General features: G+C 38.5%; 1 protein-coding gene across 11 annotated transcripts in view; it reads right to left on the bottom strand.

The window, feature by feature from the left end:
• ATXN7 (ataxin 7) overlaps positions 1 to 23,202 on the bottom strand; it is a 138,474-nt gene that overhangs the window by 21,574 nt on the left and 93,698 nt on the right. For 9 of the 11 annotated variants that reach the window (XM_032290380.1, XM_032290385.1, XM_032290384.1 and 6 more), the window contains one exon: positions 1,663 to 1,912. In XM_032290380.1, the coding sequence (XP_032146271.1) occupies positions 1,663 to 1,912 (250 nt within the window). Of the gene's footprint in view, positions 1 to 1,662; positions 1,913 to 13,861; positions 18,672 to 23,202 lie in introns of those variants that run through there. The other 2 variants (XM_032290387.1, XM_032290388.1) reach the window with 2 other exon arrangements.

The following is a 23,202-nucleotide window of genomic DNA, read 5'->3' as shown; positions in this document are numbered from 1 at the left end:
GAACCAAACACTATCTAGAGAACCCTTGGAGAATCTTTCTAGGACTGCCATTTTTAAGAAAGAATTCATCAAAACAAAGTAAACTTCTAAGTGAGCAAGTATTTCCAACAAATGTCACTAAAGACTTAGGAGAATTCAAACATGCTTAAAAACATATCTCAAAGAGGTTCTTTGCTTCTGTCAATAAGGGAGACCAGTGTTTAATAATCATATGTTGTGTTACTAAAGTGGTAATTCTCCAGTCCTTGAAAAATGTTTCTATGACAGAAGCTTGGGAATGCCTGTGTCACTAACAAAGAAAAGAATCTTGGAACTTTATTGACACTATCATTTTGCTTGGTAAAACTGAAAATACTGGTAGGAAGCTAACAACTGTCCTGGTTCCTATCTAAAGCCCTAGCTCTAAGTTAAGACGATCTGAATCAATGAGGTTGTGTAAACTTTGTTCAGTGGAGTCAGTGTTCAAACAGCTGTTAAGCTGGCCAGTGACTTACACACAACACTGGCAGTTTTTCTGGCTTTGAGACAGCTCCTGGAACAAAAACCAAACTTGCTGTACTATACTTCTGACGGAATAAAAGGGGGTGGGGGCTTAGCCACCAGAACAAACAGCCCCAAACAGCTGTAAGCCTGAGAACAGCAGAGACACTGCAAGATGTCACATCCTCTCCCAGCTGGCAAGCTCTTTATGCAGCAGCAGGTGCTGGACCTCGCCCTGAGATTAACCAGGTTACCAGACCTTGGACCTATGACCTCCAAAGGCAGGCGGGCCCGGGAAAAGCCACCCGCCACCAGGCTAAAGGACACCAAGACAAGGCGAGGTATGTTATCATGGGAATGCATGGTCACTCCCTCACGTGACCTCAAGAAGCCTGCCAATCTACTGAGCAACCATGGAAACTTGCCAAAGCCATACTTGGCAGGTGTGAACCCCCTTCAGTCTTCCCTCATCACTGCTGTGATGTGAACCTAAGGCTGAGGGGAGGAAGCACTGCTTCCCTATTTGCTCTGCAGACCCCAGAAAATTATATAGCAGCATCTGGGAATCTCTGCAGCTTTTTGTCATTACTATCATCAACAGCAGCAGTAGAAGGAGTGCCAATATCCATTCATTAACTGTCTCCTATGGCCAGACACTTAGGTGCTGGACATATATTAACTAGAATATTCCTAATAACCCAACACAGTTGCTGTTATTCTTAGACTCAGAAAGAAACGGTGCCTTGCCCAAATCCCTACAGCTAAAAAGTGACAAAAGTGGGACATAAATCCAGACCTATGTGTCTTGAGGCCTTCTTGTACAAAACTCCCCCATCTCACTAGGCTTCCTTTTCCTCATCTGGAAAACGAGGATAATAACAGTATTTATTCCATAGGGTTGTTGTGATAAGTGATACAGTATACACATAAAGTTAGGTTTCAGTAGCTAGCCCCCAAGAATGGATCAATAAATATTATTAACCTTATAATCATTGCTATTACTACTCTGAAAAGTTTTCTATGACATGATAGGGAAAAATCGAGAAATAATATAACCCACATTTGAATTCTTCCCCAAGTGGGCTCTCTTTTATATTATTCACAGGCACTCTCAGATGCCACTGGTGTACACAGTTCCATTTCCAGCAGGAAGGCTTTAAAAACCCTCCTGGCCATACTCACATTCTACCATGGGGGATTCTACTTTGCTGGATGGGATGCATTGGCCTGGTGTTCCCCCTGAGCTGCAGTTTCTCTTTGGGCGATTTCAACAACTTGGAACTTGATGAGGATGCGCTAAGAACACCTCCACTGGAAGAACGGTTGCTTCCACTTGCACTGCCTCCTTTGCTTTTGGACAGAGAAGGGAAGAAGGAAAATACTGAAGTGGGAGGAACAGCCAAAGGCTTGCTGGATGAGCTATGTCTTCTTTCTGAAAATGAAAACGAAGAAAAAAAGATATGTTTCAGACAAATCTCAAATGTAATTCTGGAAGAATTCCCTGAAACCAATATAATCAATATATATAATTAATGTATCATCAAGTGAAGATATGTTAAACCCAGCAGCTTTCAGAAATGGCTTATCCAGGCCCCACAGACTTACTTAACATTCTAGGAACTGGTCCTCCTGTTTCTGAAGTATCACAGCATAAAGAGTTGTATCACGTATACCCATCAGGAAATTAAACAACCATCCTAAATATGAGAATATTGCCTTTTGGGTTTTGCATGCTAGAAATGAACCTCACTGGCTCCAACTCACACTAAGAGAGGAAAATTATTCATTCAACTGCAGAGCTCTGCTAATTGACACTGCATGCAGTTCTTTCTTCCTTTCTAACACAGCACCTCTCTGATTTTCAAAATAGCAAAATCTTAAGAAACAAGTTGTACCTTCTTTTTTTTTCCCCTATCACTACCAGCATATGACACCAAATAAGAATGTTTCTAGGGTTATCTTACCGTTCCTTAAGAATCTGTGCTGAAATTTTCCAGTGAATCATTTTACTCCCCACCCCCCACCCCTTTTTAAAATAATCTCACTTGACTACAGATGGCATAGCTCCGGTTCACACCACTAAGATGCCAAAGGCGCAAGGCAAAAATACCACAAATAGCTACGCCTGTTTTTTAAACCAGGAAGTAATTCATGGTTAAGTATAGACTACAAAGGTTTAGCTGAAAATAAATCTATCCACTGGAGAATCAGGTTTTCTCAGAGTAAGGTAATCCACACTAACATAAATCAAGAGCTGCTGAAGAATGTTACCATCAGAAACAAGTAAATTATTTGGTAATTTTATCCACTTGAATGCCTCAATGGCTGCCTTTAATTAATTAATTTAAAATTACACATTTGCTTAACTCTAAATTTTAAAATGCATGTGATCCAACAATGATTTATCACAATACAGGAGCTATATGAGTACTTAAAACATTAGGTACATGAGACTCAATACCGCCAAGTAAGACTTCAACAGTTTATTTCCAAAGGTCTTCTTATAGCAGTCCTGAGCTTCTTGGTAAACCTATGGTGACTTATTCCTGAAAGGGCAGTACTTCAATGATGCTTTATGAAGTACTTTAGAGTGTGTTCCACACCAGGACAAAATTATTATCCTAGCTATCATGTACAGACAAAATTCAAATACCTATTCTCCAACTCAGCTACACAAAGGCTACAATCAAGCTAAGATGGTTAAATTGACAGTGATTTATAAGTGCCTTTTGTTTTTTGTTCACTCCAATATGAAAGTTGTGTATAAGGAAGAAAAATCTAAAATAAATTCAGTTTAACAGTTTTCTAAATTTGTCATCTGATGATTTTTTTAAATTTTAGTTTTACTCTCTTTTATGATCCCAAAACACTCTGAACATACTTTCAAGCATCAGCACTTGTCAGCCAGGACTGTAAACATGTGTTTGCCGTTTTGTCACCTGCTTCAGACGATAGAGCTTCTGTGAGCCATGTCTCTATCACCTTTCTCTGTAAGGCATGGGACAGAGGTCTTCAATTAACTTCTGCATGACTGGTAAAGCTTTTCTTGTGAAAAGGAGTGATTTTTGGAAGGCCCTAGACCAGTGGTTGTCAACCTTGGCTATCCACTGCAATAATATAAGGAGCTTTAAAAACACTAATGCATAGGTCCCTCCCTCAGAGACTGTGATTTAATTCATTTGGAGTGTAGACTAGGCATCCAGATTTTGACAAGTTTCCCTGTTTGATTCTACTGTGCAGCCATAGTTGAGACACTACCCTAGACTAGGCTAATGCCTCAAGAACCACTAACCACAGCTGAGTAAGTTAGCATCTGCATTGCACTGAGAATACTACCTGGTATAAGGCACTACAGGGTTTGTCAAATAAAGTTCACTGCTACTACTTGTCCTCAACTAGTGTTTTCCAAACTTCCATCAACTGCAAACTATTTTCGTTGTTCTTACCAAAGCTACATAAAACACTAACTTTTACTTAACATTTTAATTTACATTATCAATTCCATCATTTCCTCCTCCTCTTTAATATTAGCCAGTCTCTCATGGGGGCATCACTGGTATTTTGGACGGGACAATTCTTCATACAGGATTTCAAGAATGTTAGTATTCCTAGTCTCTTACTGCTTAATCACCAGTAGTGCTCCTCTGCCAAAGACAACCTGAAACCTCCCCCCCAATCCATTTCCAGATGGGCCCCAGGGTGAAGCAGGGCACCTCTATCTTCAGATGAGATAGATTTTTCCAAAACAAGAGCATCTGTTAAACAGTAAGTTCAAGTTCAATAAGCTTATCATATAAACATAACTAAACATTAAAATATTCATCCATGTTTATCTACAAAAATCGTCATGTACCCCCTGAAACAATGCACTAAAGGAATAGCATGTCTATGGTATGCAGATGACAGAGGTAACGCTCAACTAGAACCTCTGACTTTTAAGAAGTACACTCTAGTTATCAATTCCCAAGCAGGTGTCTCAGAGCAAATACGTGATGTATTTTCTTTGAAGATCAAATGATTAGATAAAATTCTTGATCAAATTAAATACCCTCAGTTCTGTTACAAAGCTTGTTTTGAGAATGCAAATGTATTCAAAGCCACTGATATACTATGAAACAATGTGAATATATTGAAATTTTGTATTTGCTTTTTCATAAGTTTTGTCTGTAAGAAATACTAGGTGAACCCAGAAAACTATACCTTGTTGAAATGAGCCACATGGGAAAACACAAAATGCACACTCCTCAAACTTCCACCAACCACCCTCAATTCACCGCCATGGGTATTATTAACCACATCCAAACACATCTGATGCTACAATTTTTCATCCAATTTCAGAAAACTTCCTTCCACCACTTCACGGTCAAGCTGCAACCCTTCCCAAGCCTTCCACAAGCAAATGCCAAATCTTTTCAAGGTAACTGCCATGTTTATTCTAGTATTTATGTATTTTTTTTTTGACCATTTAACATTTGTTAAGACTGTGCTACCATTATCATTAGGTTCCTATGTTTTTCTGTGTGTGTCACTGATGAGGTCTTTGAATGTTGTGCCATAACCCTGTTTTCCCAATAAGCCTCATGTGGTTTTTGTTGCATAATTTTGCATTGTGCAGTAATTTTTTAGGAATGCATGTTGTGTTATAGCAGAACTGACTGTAACTTTAAGTTTGTACTTTCAATTTTATATTCCCATCACTGCCATCCTCCCTATTTTCTTTAGTTAGCATCTTCTTTTCTTGCCAATTAACTCTTAATATGGGATTCAGCACTAGAAAATCAAGGTTCAAAGCTTCCTAACATTAAAAGTCTGCTGATGTATCAATGATATTTCCAAAAAATTCTATTTTCTACTTCAATAACAGTAAAAACTATTTAAAAACTAAGAATGACAATCTATCATGTGAATTTTTCATTCACTAAAACTTGAAACAGATTGTGTGTGTGTAGTGTGTGGAAGTAACTAAGATTCTGGCTGAAAAGTGCCAGCTCGAATTCTTGTCATACTACTGAACTAAGCTGTTCCTTAACATCATGGACTGGAAACTTGTTCTGTGAAAAGTACAGCATCTGGCGTCCCCGTCCCCCCACAAGAAAGCAAGGAACAAAACCAAATTTAATTATAGTTAAGTTGGACTCCCCTCATCCTTTCACTGTGAGTTCTTATTTTTCATAAAATTTTACCTGGCTTTAAAAAAGTGTTTGTTCCCAGATCAGAAGAGAAATAGGCAAACTACAGGTAGGGTTAGGGACCCTAAATCAAATGGACAAAGTGGTGGCCAGATGCTGAGCATAACTGCAATGTGGTCTGCTGGGGAGTGCAAGTTGAGTTTTCAAAGCGCTCCTCTCTCCAGGATCTGGCATCATCCCAGAGAAAGCACACTGTGTCCCTGAATGAGGAGGGCATGATGAATGGCTCCAGCAAGGGAGAGACAGGCCAACTGACAGGCAAGTACAGACACAAGGAAAGAGCACAGACAAAGAAAGACAAACACGCCTAAGTGTGTATGTGTGTATTGTGCTGAGGAGAAGAGAGGGAGACGGAGCTTCATGGGGCTCCTTCCCCTTGTGGCTTCAATATGTCTCTTGCTTGGCAAGGGCAAGATATTAGTGGTCTAAGAGAATGGACAACTCTCTATAGGTCTTCCAAAATAGAATGTAACCCAGAATACTGAGCTTTTAATTCTGAATTCATGCTGAGATTTTTTTCTTTATAATAAGTATTAACACCCAGGTACACAGCAAAAAGGAGTTCAAAGCAAATAATCAGATCTTTTTATATCATTAAATAGTGCTCTGAAAACAACTAAAAATAATTTATAATGAGCAAGTGTCAAAATTGGGGCATAAATCTAAAAAGCAATCAAAACAAATTATAACTCCAAATACTAACATTCATTCTTGAAAATAATCTAGGATATATGTCAAGCTTTTTAAAAAGTGGTTATTTCTTGGATTATAGCTCTATTTTTTAAAACGTTTGTGTATTGTTTTTCTGTAAGGAATACAGTTTACTTGGTTATCAAATACATACTTCTAAAGAAAAAAAATCTGGTGCTCTGGTCTCAATTTCACACATGCCAAAATAAAGCAAGGCATACTATCATTCCTGAGCATAGTATCAATTTGTCCCATTCTCAATGGGTATCATACAAATGGCTAACTACTAAGAAACCCTCACAGAACTTTAATAACCTCAGTTCTACTATAAAGCTTGTTTTGAGAATGGAAATACACTTCAAAGTCACCAAATTTGTCAAATTCAATGTGTTCAAAGAAACAATTTGAACATACTGAAATTTTGTATTTGCTTTGTCATGATTTTTGTCTATAAGAAAGACTAGGTGAACACAGAAAACTGCACCTGGTTAAAATGAGCCATGTGGGAAAACACAAAATGGACACCCCTCAAACTTCTACTATCTACCTCAGTTCACCACCATAGGTGTTATTAACCACATCCAAACACATATGATGCTACAATTTTTCATCCAATTTCAGATAACCTCTTCCCACCACTTCATGGTAACTCACAAGCTGCAAATCTTCCCATACCCTTTACTTAGGGCTCTTTTTCTGTATCTTAATAAAAACCTTTTACTAATCTTTTATAATCCAAACTGGCTGATAAGAAATCTCACCATCAACAACAACAACAACATCATCAACAACAGCTGCTACTGTATATTGTGTAGAAACCACATGCCAGGCACCATGCTATGGGATTTACATGGATTATCTCACTCAATCCTAACCATCTTTCTACCAAAGCAGATACTATCATTATCCCCACTTTCCAGATGAGGAAGCCAAGGCTTTAAAGGACTCAAGTCAGTTGTCCAACATCAAATGGTTACCAAAGAGGCGAAGATGGATGCAATCCCAGGCAGACTGACTCTAACACTTGGGTGAAAGCACAAGGCAACTTGCCTGCTCTTAAATGGCATTATTAGCAAATCATATAATACATGATCCGAAAGCAGGGGTAAAGGTGAGGGTTGGGGCATAAAACAGTAAGAAGCCTATCTTCCCCAAGTGCTCAGCAAAAGCAGGTTGTCAGCATACAAGTTTTTATAGGCTGAATATCTGTCATCGATGATAGTTTTTTGGTATATTCAGGTTGAGATACAGAATATGTTTAAGGGAAATTCAGATTGTTTTAGATTTCATCTTTCCATTTTGGAAGTTGCTATCCTAAAAATCAGCTATGGGTATGTTAGCCAGTGTAGCAGTTTTTTGCTTGGAGGACCTTAAGGCATCCAATGTGGTTTTGATAGAGGTAGACAAATGCCTAGATAGACAGGGGAAGGTCTCTGATGAAATCCCACCTCCAAGTCGAAGACAATTTAAAACCTGAAAGCCAAGCTACAAGTTAAATCCTTGGACTTGATTGAGAATTTGTATGCCTGTTTGGCACGCTTTTCTCTGATTGGTCCCCAGCCTTCACCTATTTTATATATACCTACCCTTTCCAAATTGGTTTTTCTACACTCTCATACCCACCTTTGAGTTGTGCCTTCAGTTTAAACATTTTTGCATACTCACAAACCAATCAGCATGCATGCCCCATTCTGAGTCCATAAAGGGCCCCTGACCCAGCCACCACATGGGCGAATCATTCCCTTCTCCCCTAGTCCCCTCTCTGCTGAAAGCAGTTTTCATCACTCAATAAAATTCTTCTCCACCCTTCTCACCCTCCAATGTTCTACATATCCTTATTCTTCCTGGGTGCAATACAAGAGCTCAGGAACCACCAAACACAGGTAGAACCTATAACACAGGCAAGCTGTGGCACACCCAGCGTGGCCAAGGGAGGCCCAGGCAGGGCATCGCTGGCCGGGCATCCCTGGCTTGCAGAGTGACCAAGAAGAAAAATCCTCCATCAGTTTGAAGACTGAATTGTGACAGAATGTGCCAATCGGGGCTGTGTTTATAGCTTGGCTAAAAACAATCAACTTACACAGTTTCCAGATGAGTGTGCTCTACAAAAGACTATCAGCAAACACCTGTTGAGTAAGGTAAGGCTGGACCCACCAACCAATACACAATACAACATGCATGCTTCTAGTCACTCTCAGGTTGTTTATGGTCACCTTGTCAGCAGAGGCTCACGGCTGTTGGGTACAGTCTTGGTATGTATGGGCTGAGTAATCAGCCTGAATAGAATCCAAATCAAGTAGAATAATTTCTCAAAAGATTACCTGAAAAGGGCAAGAACTTTAGAGTCAGGGGTATGTGGGTTCATATCCTTGCTCTGCCAGTTACTAGTTGGGTGACCCTGGGCAACCAGCTCACTCCATCCTCGTTGGCAGCATCTTCAACTGCCAAGCCTACTTTGCAGGGCTGCTGGGGATTAAACGATAAAAAGTTGCAAAGCCTGCAGCACAAAGCCTCCTATGGACCAGGTAGTGGGAATTCAATAGCGCATAAGACAGATACCCTTGTTAGCTTAGTTGATGCCAGCTACAGGCTTATTTCTTTAGACAGAGAAGTACTCGCAAATAACAGTTCCTGACTTCTAAAGCAGGTAGAAATCACTTAAGAACAAACCAAACCCTCTTTCCTATCCAGTTATCTTCTCTAGTGTGGTAAGGATTTAGTTTACATATTTTTATATGCCATTTCAGGAAGATAATCAATCTCTTCTAATTTAAGAGCTCAGGGGAACAATTTTAAGAATTCATTTAAACATTAGCATATTCATACCAAACAGAATATTCATTCAAGTTAAACTTATTTACAAATAAAAGGATGGCTCATTTTCCTCACAGAACTCAGGAGACACTCAGGAAGAACTGCAGGTAGAATAAAATGAAGATCAAGTCTCAAATTCAGTTTACAGAGTCAAAGGTGGAAATTTGGGGCAGATTTTCTAAGTAAAACCCACATATTTTTCTTTAAATGAAACTCACACTTTTGGATAGACTCAGTCAGTAAACGTTAAACAGTGTGCACTTTACATGGACAGATCTTATGAAAAATACCAACGCATGCTTCAAGGAATGCACAATTTCATGCTTTCTGACAGCTCCATTCCACAAACATCCCATGATAATGTCCATTTAAAGCAAGGACTTTCAATAATCAAGGTTATACATGGCTATAAAATGTAAAACATAGGTAAACACACACAGTCTTTGGTCAGTCACAGTAAGTAACAAAAGCTCAGTTTAAAAACTTTAGGTCATTCATTACGCTGTCCCTTCACAAAATTATTTACAGTTTATTTTTACGTCCAGGTTGAAAAATAACTGGAGCTTGTTATTATACAGATCCCAATTAATCCAAACTGTCATACTCCATTTCCAGGCCACCAAACACAATTCGTGAGATGTCAATTGGTATCATGTGTCTTCCACAAGGATTATTACTCCTTAAGAAAACACCCAAGAGTGGGACCTGAGGCAGACTAGAAATTAAGACTGCATTAAAAAAAAAAAAAAAAAATCTCAGCACTTCTTTCTTACACATCTACTTTGCTGCACACTAGTGCTTTCCCTAAACTTTCATTATTCACAACTAAAACATATTTTGGATCCTTTTCCAAATCTGCACAGTATCTAGACTATTATTTACTTAATATATTTTAAAAAGTCAGTGGCTGAGTAGGCACTAATTTAGCATTATCCCAAGTAATAATATCTCAAAAAGAATGACTTTGCATTTGATGTAGAAGTTTTATATATACAGTACATATATTTTTTCTCATATTAAAAAATACTTAGTATACCCTTAAAAAAAATCACACCATGGACTACATATGAACATTAAGCATTTAATATTTCCTTACTACTTTCGTTATTGTCAACTTTTTCCTCTAAATTTTCTTATTCTTCTTAAAAGCACTCACATGTGGCCTGAAAAGCAAACACGATCCTACTCCATCCACTCTGTTGTCACAGGTTCTTTTTAATCCTAAATCTGCTTTATCTTTGATCCAATTTCTTTAGGTTCCCCAAGGCACTTGATGAAACTATTCCAGAGAGAGCTGAGTGTAGTCTAATTGCTGAAAAGGAAGCAAGTTGGTGGGACTGTTCCTGGAATATTCAAATCTCAAGTTAGGGAATTCAGAACTGACCTCTGACATGCAGTGTCTCAAAGGACAATTAGCCAAAATTGGGGCTGGGAGGCAACTTCAGAGCATGCTTAGGTGGGTTACAAATGGCACTGCAAAACACTGAGAAAGAAAAAGTCCTTACCACAAAGCACTCGGCATCATTTCCACTAGAGAGATTTAACTGAAAAGGATGATTTCAACACTGGCTGCCCTAACAAATTAGTCTCCAACTGCTACCTCTGCCAAATTCATCTCTCCTCCCTGTAATGCGGAGGTGCTTTTAAATTAAAACGTAAGGGGAAAGTGCAGAAAAGAGAGTCATTTATAGCACTTGGGCCACTTGAAACAACTTTTCACCAAAGGTCCTAATCAAATTATCAAGCTCTTCAAGTCAGTGCTTTATGACAGAAATAAAGGCCCCACTAAAGTATTCGGGTCTCTTGGCATTTCCACGTCTCTGGGCAGAGCGTGCACTACAGCATACCCATTCACACTGGCTGCATGAAAGAGAACAGATCACAAAGGGCAGATTACAAGGGAGAACGACTCCACTCTGGTGGGGGAAGGGACAGGCGTGAATGGATTGTAAATAATGTTGCTAAGAAAGGAGCAGAAATATGGCAACCTCAAACAATCCTCTTGCCAGGAATTCTTCCCAAGAGGACTCTTCTTTCTGAACTCTGCTTTCAAGTATGTGAGAAATATGAAAAACTTATTGACTATCTGGGGGATACTCCTTCCCTGCCTGCTTAACTTGTAGCTCTTTGCAAACATTTGTAAAAGGGCTTTTAAAAAATTAATACAAATGTTTTATTGAAAAAGATGGAATGATAGCGAAAAAGAGAATGTACAGAATGTTAAAATAGGTGATCGCCTCAGCTGTGAATGTAACATTCCTTTTTTTTTTCCCCCCCCCCATAAAACAGCTTGTCTTAAATAAAACAGAGTGGTCGGAGTGATCAGTTAAGTTCCTGAAGGGTGCCCTTCCTGTGCTCCTGCAATCCTGGTTCAAGGTGCAGACTTTTGACCCAAGGGTTATCATCCTCTCTAACACAGGCATACACACACTTAGGGAAAGTACCTTTTGGGAAAAGGTTGCTGTTGCTGTTGAGCATAACACGACCAACCGTTTATGCCACCTCTGTAATCTTGCTGTCACCGTTTCTGACTATAGACACCACACAATGAATGACATGCTGGCTGACACTTCTACTTTGCTAACAGCCATAAGGACTTCTCTCTGTTATCCTCAGCACAGTGTTACCCAAATGATGCTGACAGGGTAGAGCAATAAATCACCCTGCCTGAAACAAACATGACTTCACTGAGTAATAGACATGATTTTGTAAAATTTCACTCCCCTTTCTTTCTCTCACACCATCATTCATTTGAACTGTTTCTATTCCTCAGATACCAACATGTGAGAAGAAAAAAAGAGAGTCCGAATGAAAATCCACTAGCCTATCTACTTCTGATTTATTCCTCTATGTGTTAGGGAAAAAAAACACCTTAGAATTTCAGCAATTTACCTTTACAAGTTTAGCCTTCCAAAATGTTATATTATGTGTAGTTTAGCATCAAACATACTCAGTCCTTACACAAGTATCTCTATAGTTGCATTTTGCTCTAAGTCGCCATTTTTCCCAAATGAAACATATGGGCTATTATCAAATGCAAAAAGACAAGTAAAGAAAAAAAACACAGTCATTACCACTTCAATCCAATTTTTACATACACATGAAAAGAGAGAGACTAAACGGTACAGGGTAAAACTCGAATTAGAGGAGTTGTCTTGTTTTTGTTTGGTTGTTTGTGTTTTGTCTTTTAAGACATGAATTTCTGTGTAGGAATCCCAACAGGGATCACCAACTTCCCAGTCCAACAAACAAGAGCAACTCTTTAAGGTGCAACAAAATGACAAAACCATCTGCTGAAACGTGCTTCACTGAGCCTGTCACAATCCTTATTTCCACTAGTTTTATATCCTTTTTATATCACTTTATTCTAGGTGAGGAGGGCAGAAGACCTGAAGACCAGAATATGGAAATAAGAAAAACCTAACATTTTGAACACAGCCTAAAAGCTTCCTTCATTCTACCTTCTGTTAATAAGGAATGAGTGATTAATTGCTCAGGAATGCCAATGTTTTCAACGGGTCTACCACACACGTTTTTTTTTTTTTTTTTTTTTTTTTTTTCCTGAAGACAGAAACACTATCTGCTGCACCTACAGCCCAGGGTTGTCAACTAATAAAACATCAGAAGTGACATGCAGAAACAATGAACCTAAACTGTCCGACAAGAGTTTTAAGAAAAACCAACTATAGAGAATCCACAGCAATTTGATTTAAAGGGTTAAGATCTATTTGTATTTAAAGTCCTACAATGGGGAAGCTAAATTTCAATCTCAATTAAAACCATCCGGTCAAGCTCATTATTGCAGAAGGCATGAAATTTGAATCCCCTGAAAACTAAAGAACTCAACTGACACCTCACTTCCTGCATGAAGACAGAAGGTCTGAAGACAGGTAAGGTTAACATTGACAGCAGCCTTCCCGTCCACCCAAGAAGAATCAGCTTAGCTCTGTTGGCTACCTTAATAACACAACTGAAAAAAAAAAATAATCTTTTCTGGCAGTCGGTCCATAATTAAATTTTTATACACTCAATTTAAGTTATTGAATGACTTCCCAGGGTTACTGTTTGTATTTTGAAGTTGTTCTTCCTCTTGACACAGTGTTCTGTTTGAAACTTTGCTGTGGGATTGAAGTATCTGACAAAACAGCTTTCAAACACATTCTACAGGAAACACTGCAAACTGCCTGTCATGAAACCTCACTTACCACAAGTAAGATAAAAAATAGTTAAAGCGTGTTACAACGCTCCTCCATTTTTAGAGAGCGACGTAACCAATGCTCTCTCTGTTTTGAGATATGGGAACTGTTTGGTGCAAACCTCAGCATTTTGTTGGAGTTAATAACAAACTCGACTCCTGTCTGTGTCTGAACTTTGGCCAGATCACTCAAATGACATTTCAGAATGGCTCCTGTGGACAGCTTGCAGCAGCTAATCCCTGTGGTTGCAATTACCCACTCTGATCCCCTAGCTCTGCAGGCTCCCTCCCTCCACTACTTGAGCAGCACAGCCCTCCTGGCCTGCTGGCAGGGCAAGACAAACACCAGGAGGAAAGAGGCCTGCACAAACTCTTCCAAACTCTCCTTGCTTCTATGTAAGGTTAGCAAAGACCTACCCCACCGTCCACAGGCTCATCCAGAGCTGGGCCCTGAGCCAAGCCCAGCCTCTGAAAACTGCCTCAGAAAACTTACCCAGTGGAGCTTTCAGCTCCTGCGCAGAAGGGCTGCTTTGGAGAGGCGTCTCGCTTCCTTCCATTCACAGAATTTGGTTGTGCTTCATTGCACACTTGCTACTGCAGGCTTGCATCATGATTTGGGTCTGCCCACCAACTCCAAATATGCTCCATGTTTGGGCTTATGTAACATTTGCTACTACTGTAAAAAGCACTTGAACTACAAAGGTCCTGGCAGATCAACAGAAAACAGGGGGTGGAGTCTAATTTCATCTAATATGGTCATACAAGGCGTCCTGGCCGTTGTATATTAATCTTTCTATTTGAAAGGCAACTTGTCAAAACTGGGGAAGATGGAATTTTAAATTTAACCTGCTAAAATGCAAATGACTATACTTTCTGATTTTTTTTCTGAATGCCCTTAAACAGACACAGCTACTACTACCAGGTATATTACAAAACTTACATGATTTATTTAAAAATTTACATTTCACATCTTCGTAGACCTAAAGGTCTTAAACATTTCTATAAAATACCTGCAGCATTTTTCCACATTTTATTTCTCCTATACTATGTATACTTGCTAAAATTTTTTAACAAGTTTATTATTCCTAAGCATACTCTTTCCTAAATCTAGTAACACAAAATCTTAACCTACTTTCTATGCATATTTCTAAAATATGTATACTTTCATATCCACCTGATTCTCCAGTTTGGTGTTCAATCATTGGAGGGCTGACTAAAGCTTTCATACTTTTAAATCCAAGAATTTCTTTCACTGAGTGCCCCCATGAATACAGTGTCTTTCTGGCCTGTTTCACTACCTCATCCCTATCACGTTCCTTCTCTCTGCCCAATCAACAAATCTTACCGTAAAATAGACATGGAATGAATGGGGTGTAACAGCTAATGCCTGTAATCCCAACTACCTGGGAGGCTGAGGCAAGAGTCCAGGAGTTTGAGGCTGCAGTGAGCTACGACTGCACACAGCACTCTAGCCCAGCTGACAGAGTTCTAATAAAACAACAACAACAACAACGCCAAAAAAATCCCCACACGTGACATGCAAAAACTGCCCAGTGATCTGAGTTTTATGATGATAATGATCTAGATACCTGATAGTTCAGAATGAACTCTTCTAAGTGTCAAAGGAAGTGGGAAAAGATTCTTCTACAGAATCCCATCACCCCACACAGAATGTTTGGCAAAAGTCCTGAATTATATGTGTGGAAATGATTTAGCCTGAAAGGGGTGGGGAAGAGTTCTGAGGGATGAAAATGTCTATTAGACCAAATTCTAAACTGACTAAAACAAAAGAACAGTAGCTGCACTGCTCTATTTTCCCAAGCACTCAGATCCCAACCATGTCAGCAATACTAAGATCCAGGGGTTTTCTAAAACCCACATTTTTTTTTCCAGATTCTTTACAGTCACATTCATATAATCCAAAACTATGGTAGTCCTGAAAAGATGCTAGAAGAACAGAAGCGAAGAGCCATTGGCAAACCTTAGAAGCACAGGATGAGGATACATCTTCCAAATCTTTTCAAAAGCTCATTATTGAAAATAAGACTTTTAAGTTAATTCACAGAAGCTTTTCGTAAGCTAGAAAAAAAAATTCTATGGCTGTGCAACCTGATTTCCACAGTTCTTAGTATTATTCACTCCACTTCACCTGCCCTCTCTGCAAGGGTAGATGAGGAGTCCTCCTTAATGCCATCAATGGCAGAAAAGAAAGAGGTAGGACGATCTTTCTTCAGCTAAACCTCACTTCCCTATCACTGCACCTGTACGACAGGGGATACCAGAGTCCTTGCTGACCTCCTAGTACAAATGCTTGCCTTTCTAACATTCCCTTTCATACATAGTGATTGTACCAGTGGGGAAAAGTATCATTATGAGAGTCAGCCAATCCAAGACAGTTCTAAGAATCAAGGTTTTCTGCAACCCTGAAGAAAACCCGGGTGAATTTTAGCAAATGTTCTTAAATGCTACAAACACACATCTACATTTAAGTTCATGTATAAATAAGAGAAAAATTATTTTAACTTATCTTTAAGGCCTACATCAAAAAACAGATGAATAGTCATATAAGCCAGGAAAATATAATTTTGTACACCAATAATATAGACAAATACATAGAAACTGAGAATAAAGCTCAGATTAAAGTTTTAACACTCACATGTACCCCTCGTAATGCCCTCAATAAAATGTTTAAACAAATACTGCTTTTTCTGCTTATAAAGCATAATCATAATTTTCTTTTGCCTTTTGTATTATCATGATTTTCTTCAAAACATTTCCCAATATCCTATCCAAATAAAATTTATTTTGATATGATGGCTCAGATATAAATGTCTAGGTCTGGGGACATGGTCGTATCTCTTTTTTTCCTAAGAAAAAACTTACGACTGAAGACTTAAAAAAGACTAGACTAAAATATCATCTTAATAGAATAACATCCGTGCCTCACTGACCAAAAATTATATGTATCAGTTGTGGTTTGGATGGTGTACACATGTCAATTTCATCCTAGTACACAAAGGGGAGTTTTGAACTGACAAAAATTCTTCTGTGCATTAGGCTATTCGCAGCAAAGAAGCAAACCTGCAGGATGCTAGGCGGAGCACTCAAGGTTTGGGTTCAGGGGGCAGCCAGCCTGCAGTCTGAGCACTTCCAGTTGTACAGCCTTGGGCGAGAGACTCTGGAGAGCTGAGGGCTGATATTGTCGCTTCCAACAAGCCTGGCACAGTGAGTAGTAAATGAGATAACACAGGTAATGCAATGCCCAGCACTTGTTAAATGTTCAGCAAATGTTAGCTATTATGATTACAACCAAGGAGAAACTGAATAGATGACAGGAAAGAAGAGTTAGAGTAAAAGAGAAAAACTGAGGTTTCTATTAAAGAAAGTAGTCAAGTCCCCTACAAATTTTGGGATTTCCTAAACTGAATCCTTGAGAAGCAGCAGAGGTGTCATTCAGTGTTTTGGAGGGCAACAAACAAGTTGCTAGCAGTTCTGAAATACTGTGCTCCTGTCACTGGTGAAAGCCAGTTCTCCATTTTACAGGAATACAAGTCTCCACTAACTCCACCTCACTGTCTCAGCAGGCCAGGCGAGTTATAATTGGTCTTAATTGGCACTTACAGGAGCTTTAACATTCCTTACCTGCTGCCAAGGAGCACTTGAAAGGAGAAAAAAGTATTTTCAAACTTGGAAATACCGGGCAATTCATTCAGTTGTAGGCCTGGAAGCCTGCTATCCAGAATCAGATTAGCTTCACCTAGAAATGTTGCTATGTTATTATCCAGCGCTCATTAGGTACTCACACTGGATTAGGAGAGGTGGGGGATGAAATTTAAAAGGGGATAATTCATCTTGGGGGCTAAAACCATGCAGCAGCCTTCCTCTAGCTGATCTTTTGGTGGATGGCTCTTCAGGGCTCAGCCACACTTCATGTTTGTAAGGCAGGCAAATAAAATATATCTTCATGGCTTGATTTACACAGGCTTTGAGTTAACCCCAGTTTGACCTCAGCCCAGTCATTATTTGAAACACACAATGAACACTGTTAAAAGGTGACCAATCATACCAAAAGCAAAGAGGATAGCAAGATCAGAAATAAAACTGGCTGTAGTTTTTCCTTGGACTTGCATTAATCACACTCAAAACTGTTACCATCCAGGAGGCCTCACATTTTGCAGAGAAGAATCCTAGCATGTAAGATTTCATACAGAATGAAATTTCCCACAGATACCAGGAAAACTGCCTGTAATTATTTAAATGAATATTTTTAGAAATAATCACTCATTTTGAAAGATCGTCTCATATTAGTAAATATTACCCAGACTCGTGCTTGTTTGAGAAATTTACTTCAAATTAAAATTAATCATGTTTGTGTGTGTATGTGTGTGTGTGTTTAAGGAACATTGTAAAAAGCTTTAGAAAAATAAATGGAAGCTTAGAAAAATAAATACAACACCTACTCCTTTGGAGATACTCTCATAGTGGCTGGTAGAGATATAAAGTATTACAGTCTTTTTGGAAACCAATCCAGCAGCAGCAGCTATTAGCACTGCAAATAACTACCTTTTATGACCCAGGAATCCCTTCCTGAGACTATACCCCATAGAAACTAAACCACCAGTAATTAGGTATGTATGTACCACAGTGGTTACTGCTGTTTGGTTCACAGAGGCAAAAGGCAAGAAACAAAATCAGTGTCCACAAAGTGCCTGGCGGAGGAAGCTACAGCACAGTGACACCTTAGAGTAGTATGCAACCATTAAAAAGAGGGGATTAGTGTTATCCAGGGCTGTCCATGAATTTACATCAGGTATTGTTGAGTAAAAAAGAAGCAGAAGTGCGAATAGGATCCATTTTTTTTTTTTTTGTAAAACTATCACCAAAAGCCCCTACTCATAAAATACATAATTCTATGTGCCAGTATAGTTAGAAGCATGAGAAAAATATAGATGGATGCATACTGAGTTACATACTAAAAATGAGTATGTATGGTTTATAGCACACAGAGGACTGCTAGTTAGAGAAGGCAGGGAAGTTGAAAGAGCCAAAGAAATAAGAAAAAGTAGGCTGCACTGAAAATAGTACGCTGGAGATGATTACATTTGTATATTTATATAAAAATGTAAGTGTATATATTTAATATATTCATATGCCATTCAAAAATCTATAAAGAAACAGGTCTAACAAATTTTTGCTATAAAAATGCACTGTGAAGGTAGCTGAAGAAAATTAAAGAAATACAAAATTCTGGCTGAGTGCGGTGGTTCACACCTGTAATCCCAGCACTTCAGGAGGCCGAGGCAGGTGGACTGCTTGAGCTCAGGAGTTTGAGACCAGCCTGGGCAACACAGTGAAATCCCACCTCTACAAAAAATACAAAAATTAGCTAGCTGTGGTGGTGCATGCCTGTGCTTCCAGCTACTGGAAGGGCCAAGGTGGGAGGACTGCTTGAGCCCAGGAGGTAGGGGTTACAGTGAGCCACGACTGCGCCACTACACTCTAGACTAGGCAATAGAGTGAGACCCTTTCTCAAAAAAAAAAAAAAAAAAAAAAAAGAAAAGAAAAGAAATTCTAGTATTACAGAAACAAGTATAACTTGACTGTTATTACTCTCTTCATTTGCTTGGCTAAGCAGACTGAGACACAAGTAGCGCAACGGACCACCATTCAGTAACACTGAAAAAGGCCTATTAGGTACTTTGGCAAAATAACATCTTAACCCTCTAAAGCTCACTACAAATCTTCAGTATCAGAAGTTGTAGGCCAGGCACAGTGGTTCACACCTATAATCCAAGCACTTCGGGAGGCTGAGGCAGGAGGATGACTTGAGGTCGAGTTCAAGACCAGCCTGGCCAACATGGCAAAACTCTGTCTCTACTAAAAATGCAAAAATTAGCTGGGTGTGGTGGCGTAAGCCTGTAATCACAGTTACTCAGGAGGCTGAGGCACGAGAATCACTTTGCAGTGAGCCAAGATCACACCACTGCACTCCATCCTGAGCGACAGAACAGGACTCTGTCTCAATAAAAATAAAGGAAGTTCTAACAACCTTTTAAAAATGTATCTATCAAGCACAAAAGGCAATGAAACAAATTTCATTCCAAAGTTTATTTTGGACCTGAAAAGAATACAAATCAAGAACTCTATCTTGTGTGAACTCTATCTTAGGGGCTTACTGTTTGTATTTTAATTTTTTTTAAATGGAAATGATTATCTTTTCTTTTTTGTTTTTAACATTCAAATGCACAAGATGAAAAGGTATAAAATTACTTTGAAGTAAACCTCATGACTGGGATTTTCACACACACAATGTGGGATGAGGGAAATAGCTAAATTTAGCTATTGGGCCCCTTCCAAACCAGTTTGTTTTATGGATTTGGACTAGTACATACATCAGAGGAATTATTTCAGTCAGGTAGTAGGTACCACAGCCTCAAGAAGTGATAAAAACTCCCTCTTCTGGTCATATGTAAGACCACAGCTTAGTAGGGTTGCAATCACAGGTGTGTTTATCTTAAATAGTCAATGTACAAATTTGTCTTGTGAAATGACTGTCAGGAGTAATACTTTTTAGAAGACATAAATAAAATACGGATTTACATCCTGAAATGTCTCCTTTAAAGCTGAAGCATGGCCATCCTATAATAGCTAATGATTTCTGTATGTAGCAGGCACTTCAAGTGTGACACTGGTGAATATTAAATAAATATATATATATACATATATATATATGTGTATATATATATATATGTATATATATAAAAAACAATGTCTTGCTTAATTTTTATCGTCTTTTTTTTAAAAAAAAGAAAATCCCTACTGTTTTTCCCTAGTTCTATATATATAGTACAATGTAATGTTCTGATACATATATACACTGTAAATAATTCATATATATAAATATATCTTTAGATAGACAGTCAGACAGATAGATGGATGTTGCCAGAAACTCACATTTTCACTACCTTATTATTCTGGCAACCCAAATCAGAACTGTTGAAGTAGTTCATCAAATCACAGTAGTACAAACCTGGAGGGCACTGTGACCAGGGCTCCATGTGGCGAATCAATATGCTGAAATACTGACAGACATTCCCAAAGAAGGACAGCCCTTTGAGTACTGTATACAGTAATGCAACACTGAAAATCTAAATGTCCATCAATAGGAGTCAGGTTAAATGAATTAAAATACATTAATAAAGTGGAATAAAAGGCAATCCTTAAAAAGACTACAGCAGAACAATATTTATTAACATGAAAAAATAGTTTAGATTATTAAGTTAAAAAATGTAAATTCACAATGAATCTACTGTTTTGCATGTGAGGGGAAAATATGCTGGTAAATATTACTTTGTCTAGGGTCTAGGAACCCTCTAAGATTATGTCCAACTGTACCCCTGAAAGGTAAGATGAAGGACCTTTGTTCATTCTGACTGCATACTTATTCTCTTGTTGGTTAATTTCTTTCTTTTACAATGTATTTTATTTTAAAAATTAAAAACAAACTGAAAGGTAGTGCTTTTTGTTAGTCAATAAATTTTCACAATTAACCAATGAATACTTGACAAGTCCCAGGAAAGTGCACACATTTTCTTTTGTTTCCTGGCTTATATGACTAGATTATAGTAACATTAAAAAACTGCAAAGAAAAAATGACCCCCAAACTTGGCATCACTGCAATAATTATTTTCTTCTCCTATAATCTTTAGAAAATGCCTGAAGACTTAATATAATACATCAACACTTTTCATTCAGGTCAGTGCACTTCATTAAAAACAAATGCCCATATACAAACTGAAAGAACAACCTCCTGATCCATAAGCTCAAGTACATTCATCCAGTTGCTTGAGCCAAGAACCCCATGTCATTCCTCCTCCCTTCCTTTCCCAGTCCATCAGCAAGCCCTGCTGGCTTTACACTTCCGATGCAGATTTTAATTCTGTTCATACTTCTCTGCTCCTGCTGCTACAATCCTAATCTAAGCTTTCTCTCCTGATCCAGCTCTCACCTTAACTAGTACGAAACAGCTCACTAACTCGTCTCCCTGGTTCCACATTTGCCCCCTGTGTTCCATACAGCAAACATCTGATCATTAACACTTCTGGCACAAAATCCTCATGCGACCTTGTATTGCCTGTACCGTCCAATCCTGATTCTTCTCATGGCTTGCAGGGCTCAGTGTCATCTGGTCCTGGCCCCACTTTCTCCAACTTCAACTTGGACCCCTTTCCTCCAGCATCCTCACTGGCCTTTCTTCCAAGACCACTTCTACCTAAGGATCTTTGCACTTGCTATTTCCTCTATGTGAAGCACTTGTCCTCTACATCTTCAAATGGGCTGGCTCTCTTTCATCACTGAGTTTAAACATCACTCCAGGGAGAGGCTTTCTTTGACTAGCCTTACTTAAAGTTGCCAGTCCCAGTCATTTTCTCTCACATTATTCCTATCATTAATCACTACCTAAAATAATATGATTTCACTCAATTTCATTTTTCTCTCTCCACCTCAGCCAGTTGGAATATTAGGTGCATGAAATCATAGACACTGCTTTTCTACCTCAGTGGAGGGCAATGCCTAGCACATATTGGACACCCAATAAATTTTGTTAAATGCATGAATCACACCATTGCTAGTTTACTTCCTTTTTAAAGCAGTCCCAAAGGCACAGACATTCATAAAAGCACATATATCAGAAAGTGGAAAAACAAGTACATTTTATAACTAGAAATTAAAATGTTGTTCCTACAAATGATATAACTGTATTTTAAAGACACCTGCTTATAATACAACTAAGGAAAAAAGATAAAATTATATTAGCTGCGAAAGAATAACCCTTTATCTGATGCTATGAAAGGTATCTGAAAAATTTAATTAGCATTCTTTCATTTGTAGCAAAGAAAAAATGAATACACTGTATGTCATGCTATCACTCTCTAATATTAATAACATTAAATGATAAGCGGGGGAAAAAACCTTTTATTTCTTTATCCAAAAACAGTTACTTGGTGACAAGAAGTTTAGGGCAAAGGGTCAACCTGGAATTTCCTTCCAGAGTTAAACTAATGTCTACCTTTGATAGCATTCATGTTTTCACGTGCCTGTTCTGGTTAGCTCCCATCCCTGGCTCATTCTCCAACTGCTGGAGAAAGACCTGGTACATGTCTTCCAAGCAAAAGCATGAGGTAATTTTTCTGCTCTGCAACAAGTTTGTCTTTATACTGACTGCAGAAATAAACATGTCAGCCAATTCTCTAAAGAAGCTACAAAATGTTATGAGTCTCATACAAAAAGAAGAAGTTTGGCTTTAGATAGCTACTATGATTTAGAATTTAATAAAGTAGAACAGGCAGAAGAGAAATCCAATGACTATGCTAAATCAATAATCTACCTATCATCACTATATCTTTGAATTACTGAATGTTCTGAGGTAACAGGTTTACAATACTGATTCAACTTCTCCAAGCAAACTCAAAATTCTACTTCAGCTAGAACATCTGTCACTAATGATAGTTTTGTTACACATGAAATTCATATTGTCTGAATTTTCTTTTAGCTGTATACATCCTTATGACAACGCAAAATATATCGATGTTAGCAGGTAAAAAAGATGGCCTGGTTGGTATAATTTATCTGTGTCAATGAAATTTAATTTACAACTTTGATCTGTAAACTAAGCATAAAATCTATTCAGTGGATTGTTAAGAACAGGAAATGAGATAATACATGCAAAAATTATCTGTAAATCACCAGGTACTATTAAAAGTTATCATTAGGCCGGGCGCGGTGGCTCAAGCCTGTAATCCCAGCACTTTGGGAGGCCGAGGCGGGTGGATC

This window comes from Sapajus apella, unplaced genomic scaffold (assembly GCF_009761245.1).
Source record: "Sapajus apella isolate SASKATOON/1434 unplaced genomic scaffold, GSC_monkey_1.0 scaffold23, whole genome shotgun sequence".
In the NCBI taxonomy this organism is placed as follows: domain Eukaryota; kingdom Metazoa; phylum Chordata; class Mammalia; order Primates; family Cebidae; genus Sapajus; species Sapajus apella.
This window is presented reverse-complemented; position numbering and strand designations above follow the sequence as displayed.